Below are 11,310 nucleotides of genomic sequence, written 5' to 3' on the forward strand. Positions count from 1 at the left end.
AATTATCAGTAAATACATTTCATGAAATTTTGAGGGGAGTCTTGACTGAAATGTTGCAAGTTTTGACCAAAAGGTAGAAATTTCAAATTTAACCTTAAAAATTTCCAATTCTTCCTCTTTCAATCCCAGTTATCAATTTTTCCCTAACACCATTTTTAAAGCTTTAAATGCTGGATTTAAAAGGTAGTGGTACGGCATGAACAGAGTGAGCTCACACCCCTTTCTCCCACACTGTCAGACAACATTAGCTTCAAAGTTATTTCACACTACCATTTCAATAATACCCCTGGAATGCAGTAGTAGGCCTACGTTGTGTGTAAGATGAGAAAGATGAGGGAATAATTTACAGTCCAGCACGTGTGTTTCTAAAATCTTTCAATTGCATTTTTCCACCTTCACAATTTTTCAGCTCTTTGCCATACATATACCGTGTGACAGAGTTCTTCCCAGATTCACCTGAAATTTTTTGAGAATGTTTGAAAGTATAAAGGAGTGAAAATTAGTTCAGCACTTTATTATCATTTGAAAATTACCATCATAAAATAGAATGAAACTAGATTTGTTACCTATGGAATGAATAGTGAAAAACTGAACAAAAGGTATATCTCCAATTTTTTATACCTGATTGCAAAACCTGGAGTTGTTCTTAAATGTATGAGATTTTTGACAAGCCTACCAAATTACAGCCCCAAAAAATTAAAACTGTGCTGCATGGAGCATTTTTCATACACATTATTTGTCAATTACTTTGCAAACAACTAAACCTACCAACTCCAACTTTTGTGTGGGAGGAGAGAGAGATTTATTAAAGAAATAAATCATTCGTCCTCCAGTGAGGGTGACCATTTGGATCTGGAATACAGTTACAATTTTAATGGAGTTTAAATATATCAAAAAATGAAAATTTAATTGTTAATGCTGTTATCTTCTTTTTTCCAGGGTTAGTGGTGGAGGAATGTTAATCATATTCTCAGGTATAGATGTAAATGAATGATTTTCAGAGAGTCCCTCAATATCTGTGGAAATGAAAACCTACAGCCTTATTTTCCAGTCTTTGACCGGGTCAGGGAAGTAACGAATGAAGCATATGTAGACTATTAGTACGATGGGGTTGCCACTCCCAAAGTGATTTATGAATGACTGATAGATCCTATGAAATGATAATGGATAGTGTTGCTGGAATGAAAGATGACAGGGAAAATTGGAGTACCCGGAGAAAAACCTGTCCCACCTCTGCTTTGTCCAGCACAAATCTCACATGGAGTGACCGGGATTTGAACCACGGTATCCAGCGGTGAGAGGCCGATGCACTGCCATCTGAGCCACGCAGGCTCCCTCAGTATCTGTATTACTATTTTTTCCAACTCCCAGAATGGAACTTTCAACTTTTGTAGGAAGGTCGATGTTTGACTAGGGAGGGTGCTCTTGCTCCAAATAACAGGCCTCTGACAATCCACCAATCGATAGGTATTAAATACTTAGGTGACAGGTAAGGTAAGCACGGAACATAAATAGCTTGCTTTTCTAGGTCCACATCCTGAGCATGATTGAGGTCTCTTTCAAAGCGAATGGTGGGATATAAGACCATTGCTTTAATGTCCTTTCTATTGATGTCAGCCCTCCGATTAGAGTGATTGGTAGAGATGCAGTGAACCTCCTCGTGCACCTCCCATCCAAATTGCCTCAAGCCTTGAGCAATCGATGTTCTTACGCGGTAGTGGCAATGGTTGCACATTAGCTCAGTCCTCCGGCAGAATCCCAGCACATGTCCAAGGGTTTCTGTCTCTTATTAATATGTGCTTGTGTTTAAAATTTTGGTTTGATTAGTGGTAAATTGTAAAAATTCAAAATTTCAGTTGACTCCCCTTAATCTTCTAAAGATAATCTAACTGTTAGCTAGCCAAAGGTAGCAAGAGGAACTAACCATCATGGGGATGCATCATGGTACATTCAGGTGACATATTTTAACACCTCATTTTAATTTTGTTTTGTCTTTTTTCTTTTGTTTATTTGTTTGTTTGTTCTCTTCTCTTTTGTTTCTTTACTGAAATCATCTCATTCCAATAAAAAAGAAATTAAATTAAAATTATTAACTTAAAAATATTATTGACAGTTCAAATTAAAAACAACAAAATAAAATCCATTTTTATTCCATTATTTCCTCCACACTTTGGTATAAGGTACACAAAAAATTGAGATAGCTTTAGTTTTGAGTATTTTGGTATTTGTTTTTGTTTCCTTACACTTTTTGAAGTTTATTTATTTATTTATTTATTTATTTATTTATTTATTTATTTATTTATTTATTTATTTATTTATTTATTTATTTATTTATTTATTTCATGGTATTGCAGAAACCTTCTCCTTATTATACTCTGATCACTACTTATTTTTAGCTACATATTTAATCTTTCCTCAGCTTCATTACCTACTTTCCAAATTTTGAATACTGATCATATATTGTCACTTTATTCATATTTTGACACCATTCTTTTATGCTTTATAACATCATTTCTTTTCCTTTCATCACAAAATTTGATAACACTATTCACATGTCTGAAAAATAAATTATGAAAATTGTAAGAGAAAATAATGTTTTGAACCAAATATCAATCTCCTTTTTTTTCTTTTTTTAAAAATTTCTTCCAAGTGAAAGCTCACCATAAAATCGACAAAGAAGTGTATATTCGATTGTGAGCAACTTCTGAGAGAACCTGTATAGCACATGGACGGCCAAGCTATCTTGCTTGATAACCTTGGGCAGGGCAATGTATTACTGTGTAACATATATATCTTACTTGCATAATTTGTAATTTTACTGATTCTACTTGGCCTTGAGTTTGAAATAAAAAAATAATAAATAAATAAAAAGTAATGAACTGAAATGTCTGTCATTTGGGCACCACAGTTTACCAAACTGGATCCCTCGAATTTAGATAGAACATTATATTCTCTTCTCTACCAGAGTGCATGTGCTGGTGCATCCACTATGGCCTTACCTAACCCACTGAAAATGATTGAACTGTACCTAGGTTTTTCAATAACTTATTCACAGTAATTTAAAAATGAAGTACAATATCTATATTCTGATAAAACCATAATCAGTGCATGAGCACTTCATCAACACATGATATAAAATAAAAATACAATCAATAAACATTGACAAATGCTGGAAGCTTTTTACTATATGCAACAAAATGGTCCTGTATTAAAAAGATTTGGGAAATACAGCAAGAAATGAACAAGCATTTGTAGCGCAACGGAGGACTATTTACAATGCATGAATATATATCCTTCACTTGTTTTGTGTTGTTTCCAGTGGTTTAACATCACACTAACACATCAATTTTTGGTGATGGAAGGATGGGAAAGGGCTAAGATTGGGAAGGCAGTGGCCGTGGCCTTAAATAAGGTACAGCCTGAACATTTGCCCGGTGTGAAAGTGGGAAACCACGGAAAGCCATCTGCAGGGCTGCGAACGGTGGGATTCAAACCCACCATCTCCCAAATGCAAGCTCACAGCTGTGCTACCCTAACTGCAAAGCCAACTGACTCAATTTGTTTTGTGTATAACAATCTATGATTAAATGAACGACTGCACGTCGTATATTGGAATTATACCCTTGGCATGACGCCTTGCAAGTGCTGGGGCTCTAAAGTTGCAAAGTTCTGAATGTGATATATATCAATTACTATAATGTAATGATTAAAATTTTATTTTCAGAAGTAACTTATGAGTAAAAATTACATTTGCTGAAAAGTAATGATTGAGAATAAAGGATTTTTTAGAAAAAAATATTTGTTTGTGGCATCGACCTCTGCAGATCTTTTGCCACTACTTTCACAATATGATCGGAACCTGCATGTAAGTGTAATTGTGGAAGTGAACAGTGTTGAATCTGGGGAAAGGAAAGTTAAGGATGACACAAACACCCAGTCCCGAGGCCAGGGATATTAACCATTTACAATTAAAAATCCCTGACCTGGCCGGGAAACGAACTCGGGGCTGCCGGGTGACAGGCGGACGCATTGCCCCCTACACCGCGGAGCCAGCAGAGTAAAGGTTACTAAAAAGGTAGTTGTTTCATGTAATTCAATTACTTTTATTTGATTTGATTACTTCCCAAGAGATTAATTAAAGTATATAATTATTGAATAGATGGACATGTAGATACATTTTTTAATCATTATAGTAAATACGTAACCTGAAAAATAAATTTCATTACTTGTAAAGTACTATCACATAACGCTCCTTTACTGAATCGATGATATCACATTAGGATTTAATACAATGCAGACCTACACAAATAATCCTAACATGATATAAATTTTTTTTTGCGCTATTTGCTTAATGTTGCACCGACACAGATATGTTTTATGGCGACGATGGGATAGGAAAGGCCTAGGAATGCGAAAGAATCGGCCGTGGCCTTAATTAAGGTACAGCCCCAGCATTTGCCCGGTGTGAAAATGGGAAACCACAGAAAACCATCTTCAGGGCTGGCGACAGTGGGGTTCGAACCCTCTATCTCCCGATTACTGGATACTGGCCGCACTGCAGCTGTCGAGCTCGGTTAATTAATATTTAAATTACTATCTGATAAAGATGCAGAATTACAATATAATTGGTCTGTTATTGGAAATTATAAATTTTCCAGCTAACTCATTCTTTGACGCCAGCGTTTCACGCCAGTGTGCCAAAGTGGACTCATCAGTTGGTAACTGATGGCCTAGCAGGCATCATTTTTCATAGAAGAGACCAAGTCTCTCTCACAGTGTACCACACCCGTTTAACACCAACTCTCATCTATGTTTTGGAGAAATATGTTCCGTTAAACAAAGACCTCAGTGGCATTCAAGCAACAGAAATGAGATTCATCAGAATTATGAATCAAAAGACCAGAAGGGCAAGACTAGGAATGAACTAAATAAGGAAGCTATTGTCAAGGTCCCTATCATTAGTGTTGTAATGAAGTGTAGACTTTGTGGGGAACATATCAGTAATGTACTCCTTGACATTATGTACATTATGTACTCCTTGAAGAGAAGGAATGGACTGAAGGTCATTATATCTTTGGAGATTGTTTATTGTTATGATAGATAATCATTATATAATTTCGTGTGGCTATTTCTAGCCGAGTGCAGTCCTTGTAAGGCAGACCCTTCGATAAGGGTGGGCGGCCTCTGCCATTTTTAGGTAACTGCGTGTTATTGTGGTGGAGGGTAGTGTTATGTGTGTGAGTTGCAGGGGTGTTGAGGACAACACAAACACCCAGCCCCCGAGCCATTGGAATTAACCAATGAAGGTTAAAATCCCTGTCCCGGCCGGGAATCGAACCCGGGACCCTCTGAACCGAAGGCCAGTGCGCTGACCATTCAGCCAACGAGTCGGACAGATAATCATTGATAGTGGCATTTGAATACTGTGCTTCATTGTACTAGTCCCCTACAATTACTGGTGGCCCCGACGTGATTGCCGATTTTTCTTTGTCTTCTGCCTGCAGTAGATGTAGTTTACTAAAGATGGTCTTGTTCTCTAAAATTTGACTGACATCATTGATATGTGGATTGGGGTACCTGTCTGGTATTGTCCAATCACTTAGCCATCTGTAGTCTCCACACACTCTCCAAGACCCATTCTTTCTCGTGACGAGGTATAGAAGGATGTATAGTATACCACGGTCTAGCATGAACTGAAACTCCTGTTTAGCTATCTTTAGTCTACCAGGATCCAGTCTTCGTGGTTTACAGAAAAAGGTCGTCAACCAGTGGTCGTGATGTTATGCTTAATATTATGGAGAATTTCGGTAGGCACAATTGAAGGTTTTGTTAGGTCACGAAAATTGCTCAAGAACTTATAAATGTGACAGGTGGCATGTATAGTGCTCATAGTGTCAGTTTTAGTGATTAGGGCAACAACGGTGGCAACATTGAGGTTAGTTTTTCATCTATTAACCTTTTGTGCTTTAAATCAATCAGTAGATTAAAATGACTAAGAAAATTTGCTCCTAGTATGCCTCTTGAGATTTTGGCTGTGAGAAATGGTATGAATGTTCTTTTTAGTCCTAAATCAATATTAATAATTTTAGTACCAAATGTTGGTATCTCTACTGCGAGCAGGTAGGGGCCCTCTTCAGAGGCGCCTCTGGCTATGCAAGTGCACTGACCTGGTGTGTAGCATCTGGTAAGGGTCCCAGCTCGGGGTTATGAGCGAAGACCTCAACAGAATCTACAGCAGAGAAGATGGACTTCAGAACGGTGGAGATTGCGGAAGAGGCAGCCCAGTACTGGGGAATAATATGAGTACACCATTCATCAGCAGTGTTTGTTTCCCATGTTCCCCACATAAGGGGTGGCCTGAATAACTGCTGGCAGTAGCTCTAAAATACCTTTGGGAGTGACGACCCCAGCGTAACAGTAGCCTAAAATGAGTGGTGGTAATAATCAGCCTCAGAAAAGGTTAGGGCATGTCCTGCAAAAAGCGATGTGCAGTTCTTGTGCTGTGGGAGCTGTGATAAGTGGGCAATCAGCCTTTAATATTATGAAGGTAGGAATAACAAATGTTGTGACCCTGACAGGAAAATCAGACGAGTTGGTTGATTTTATGGAGAAAGAGAATGGTGCATTGATAGTAGTGAGGGAGGTCAAGTGATGGGGAGAGGCAGTGAAGAGGATGAGTAGAGTGTACACCCTACTTTGGAGTGGAGGAGGTGAGGCAGAGAATGGAGTAGGAGTGATTGTTAACAAAGTCCTAGATAAAAATGTGGATAGGATAGACTACATAATGATAGAATAATCAGAGTATGACAGAGGTTGGAAGAAGGAGTGAAACATTTCATCCAAGTTTATGCACCCCAAACTGGAAACAGTGAGGAAAATATAGAGGAATTCTTGGAGACACTCGAGGAAATAATCACTGGTGTGGAAGTGATAGTCATAGGAGACCTCAATGTGCATGTTGGAAATGACAGAATTGATAAAGAAGTGATTCGTCCATTTGGATATGGAGAAAGAAACAGTGAGGGAGATAAGTTGATTGATTTTTGTGAGAGAAATGGAATGATTGTGGGTAACACCTGGTTTAGAAAGAAGAATAGTAGAAAGCTCACTAGATATGGCTGGGGTGAAAGAAGGACAAAAACAGTTGTGATTATTTTTTGATTGAGAAAATAAATAGAAAACAGTTAATGGATGTAACAGCACTACTAGGTGAGGTGTTTGATGGAGACCACAGACTAGTGGTAGCAAAGTTGGAAAAAAGGTAAATATGAGAGTACAAGAAATACGGCATCATCATTATAGACTGCTATGCCTTTCAGTGTTCAGCCTGCAAGCCTCTATGAATTTACTAAACGTCGCCACAATCCTCTATTTGCAACTAGTGTTGTGGCCTCATTTAGTTCCATACTTCTTATTTTTAAATCATTAGAAACTGAGTCTAACCATCGTCGTCTTGGTCTCCCTCTAAAAGTATGGAAAGTAAAAGATAAAAGAACTCAGGAGAAATTTTTAGAGGAATTAAAACACCACATCCATAAATTAGAAATATATAATGTAGAAAAAGAATAGACCAAATTTAAAAACACGTTTGTAAATTGTGCAGAGAAGTTTTGTGGCAGAATTTTGGTGAGAGTGAAGGAAAAGGAGACAACTTTGTGGAATGAAAAGGTGAAGGAGCTTGTTAAACAAAAGAAGAAAGCATGGCAAGAACGGAACAGAGATAGGAAAGAAGGAAGTTTAAATATCCAAAAATTAAAAGTAAGTGTAAAAAAGTGGTAAATGAGGAAAGAAAAAGTGTTGGGATCGATTCACACAAAAGTTGGAAAAGGATGTAAATGGTGGAAAAAGAAGTTGTATGGATTAATAAAAAATAAGAGAAAAAAATCTACACAAAACAAGTGAAGGAAGAGAGTGGAAATGTAATATCAGACCCAGAGGAGTTAAAGAATAGGTGGAAAGACTATTTTGATAAACTCTGAATATGAGAAATGATGCAGAAGTGAGTCTAGTGTTAAATGAGGATGATTCAGAAATGGAGAGTGATATTATAATGGCAGAGGTGGAAATGGCTATTAAACAAATGAAAACAGGAAAAGCAGCAGGAATGGATGAAATATGTGTGAAAATGAAAAAGGCAGCAGGACCTATTGGCCTACATTGGTTATATTGGCTAGTAAGGTGTATATGAAGTAAAAAGCAAGTACCTGATGGTTGGTGTAAAGGTGTAATAATACCAGTACTGTATTTAAGAAAGGTGACAGGAAAGTATGTGATAATTATCAAGGAATTACACTGTTGTCACAAGTAGCCAAAATATTGGAGAGAATAATAGAAAGGAGGATGAGAGGAAGAGTGGAAAGAAATTTGGAAGAAGAGTAGTATGGATTTCAACAGCGCAGGTCAACGATAGACCCTATATTTGCCATGAGATTACTGATGGAGAAACAATGGGAATATGAAAAAGATCTAGTGATGGCATTCCTTGATCTAGATAAGGCAAACAATAGTGTTAATAGAGAAAAAAAATGTGTGGAAAGCAACGTGTGAGATTTGTTTCAGTAGTGTCCAGACTCTAGCGAGGAGAAAAGATTGTTTAGAAACCAAACTGGACTAAGACAGGAATGTGTGTTGTCTCTACTTATGTTTATAATGGTTATAGATGAAATTCTAAAGGAAACAAAGGTGAAGTATGAAGGGGATATGAAAATATTGTTGTTTGCAGATTACATAGTGATCTGGGGAGTCTTCAACACAGAAGTGCAAATCCAACTAAAGGCTTTAAATGACAATGACAATCAGTGTGACGAAGAGGGAACCAGTGGTGATGACAAGAGGAGAAAGAGAAGGAAAAGGAATCGTTAGTATCAGGGGACAAAACCTTGAGGTTGTTGAATACTTCACATATTTGGGAAGTGAAATAATTTTTTTTTTTTTTTTTTTTGTTATTTGCTTTACGTCGCACCGACACAGATAGGTCTTATGGCGACGATGGGACAGGGAAGAGCTAGGAGTGGGAAGGAAGCGGCCGTGGCCTTAATTAAGGTACAGCCCCAGCATTTGCCTGGTGTGAAAATGGGAAACCACGGAAAACCATCTTCAGGGCTGCCGACAGTGGGGTTCGAACCCACGATCTCCCGGATACTGGATACTGGCCGCAATTAAGCGACTGCAGCTATCGAGCTCGGTGGAAGTGAAATAATGCATGATGCAAGGTTGAATAAGGAGATCAGCAGAAGTGTACATGCATGAAGTACGTTCTATCAGAGAAGTTCCTATGAAATATAAAGGGATAATATACAAGATGTACTATACCCCTATATTATCAGAGAGTTGGACTTTAACAGCAAGAAATGAGAGTAAAATTCAGGCCAGTGAGATGAATTTCCTGAGGAGTATGGTAGAACAGACAAGGAGGGAGAGAATAAGAAATATTGAGGTCAGAAAAGAGATAGGGGTAGAAAAACTAAGTGATAGCATGGAGAAGAATAAATTGAGATGGTTTGGACATGTTATGAGGATGGAGGAGGGAAGGAAAACAAAACAAGTGTTGGAGGAAAGAGAGCAAGAGGGAGGCCCAGAGCAAGATGGATGAACTCTCTCAAGAACAGTGTAAAGAAAAAGAAGACTGGACTGGAATACAATTACTGAAGAGGAGTGGTGGAAGGAGAGGCAATGGTGGAGAAGTGCCATCAACACCCCAACCTGGCAGGAGCTGGACAAGGGGAAATGAAAATGAAAATGATGATGATGGTGATATCTCTGTACCATTTGCTGCATACAGTTTAAAGTCTATAGTTTCTTTTGTATTTGCATGGACTGCTGGCAAAACTGAGATGTCAGCACCACTATGCATAGAGGATGGTTGCCTAGTTGTACTTCCTCTTAAAACAGTAATCATACCCACCACCATCCAAGAGGAGCCTCATTTCTGAATGTTTGTCTTTAATGAATAACCTCCGTTAGGCCTAACTGTAATGTATAATATAAATTTGCTGTTGATCTCTATTGACAGTTGTATAATTAATACAGTGAAATGGGTCCACCAATTCAATACAAGGTAAAGATAATGTGACCAAATTCTCACAATAGTCAGGTATATTATCATTTCAATATTAACATTACAATAGTACTAGTTTCAGTCACTTGAGCCATCATCAGCTATATACATCTTACTACAATTTTTACATGTTTACTTTTTCTTTTTTCATTTTTACTTACTTTTACTACAGACTCATATTTTCTTCATTTTTACATGATTTTGTGTATTTTAATGTGTATTGTGCCTATTTTTAATGTGTAATGTACTTACCAAATAATACTCCAGGCAGGAATGACTGGCCATTGTCCTTATTGAGAATTGTAATAATCCATCTCACCGCCTCAACCATTATCATGCCTTCCCTCGTGAGTGGGCCACATCCGAATAATCCTTGACCAGCCTCATGAATGCTCAGGATTATACCTTAAACAAAAGAAAATGTTTTGCTTATAATGTCATTCTTTTTTAAACATAAAGCAATCTACCATTTATTTACAAATAAGGACTTTTGCTTCTAGCAAATTATACAGTGCACCTGAGAATTTCCCCTGCAATGAACTTATTTACGATCTGCTATTAGAGAAAGCATCAGTGGCGTTTCTTGGGCCAGAAGTTTAAGCATTGTTATAAATTAAATTAATGGAGTAAATATAAGCCCACCTATTTTGCCCCACCCCTATTTCTTTTACCAAGATTATTCAGATCACGAAATGAATTAATATGATAGAAAGACATAGAGAAATAAAAGAGAAAATCTGCAGCAAATTACGATTTTCTTTCAAACTGATTGGCCATTTCAGTCACTTCACCATTGTAAAATTTTATATAATGAAATAATATAATGTTGCAAAACTAAAATACATAAAATTAACAAACCACTGTCAGAAACCTTGAAAATGGCTGGGCATATTCGGCCACCATCAATCACTTCTTTCTTTCACTGTAGCTGCCTCTGTGGATCCGTGGTAGAGTGTCGGCCTCTGAATCCCAAGATAGCGGGTTCAAACCCGGCAGAGGTAGTCGGATTTTTGAAGGGCGGAAAAAAGTCCATTCAACACTCCATGTCGTACGATGTTGGCATGTAAAAGATCTCCGGTGATACATTTGGTATTTACCGGACAAAATTAATTAAATCTCAGCCATAGACGCCCAAGAGAGATCCGGTTTACTCTGTCTGCCATCTTGCGGACCTAGAGTAAAATGGAACGTCGAAATTGACGAGCAGACAGCCAGATGGCGTCAAATCGAAATGTCTGCACACGGTAGCTGAG

At 37.7% G+C, this 11,310-nt stretch overlaps 1 protein-coding gene across 1 annotated transcript in view; it reads right to left on the reverse strand.

Moving 5' to 3' along the window:
• LOC136874573 (uncharacterized) overlaps positions 1-10,661 on the reverse strand; it is a 198,353-nt gene extending 187,692 nt beyond the window's left edge. The window contains exons 1-2 of the mRNA XM_067148209.2: positions 10,607-10,661; positions 10,310-10,462 (exon numbers count right to left, since the gene is read on the reverse strand). Coding sequence (XP_067004310.2) covers positions 10,310-10,462; positions 10,607-10,661 — 208 coding nt within the window. The remainder of the gene's footprint in view (positions 1-10,309; positions 10,463-10,606) is intronic.
• Between the last annotated feature and the right edge of the window lie 649 nt (positions 10,662-11,310).

The sequence above is a fragment of the Anabrus simplex genome, chromosome 5, assembly GCF_040414725.1.
Source record: "Anabrus simplex isolate iqAnaSimp1 chromosome 5, ASM4041472v1, whole genome shotgun sequence".
NCBI classification, from domain to species: domain Eukaryota; kingdom Metazoa; phylum Arthropoda; class Insecta; order Orthoptera; family Tettigoniidae; genus Anabrus; species Anabrus simplex.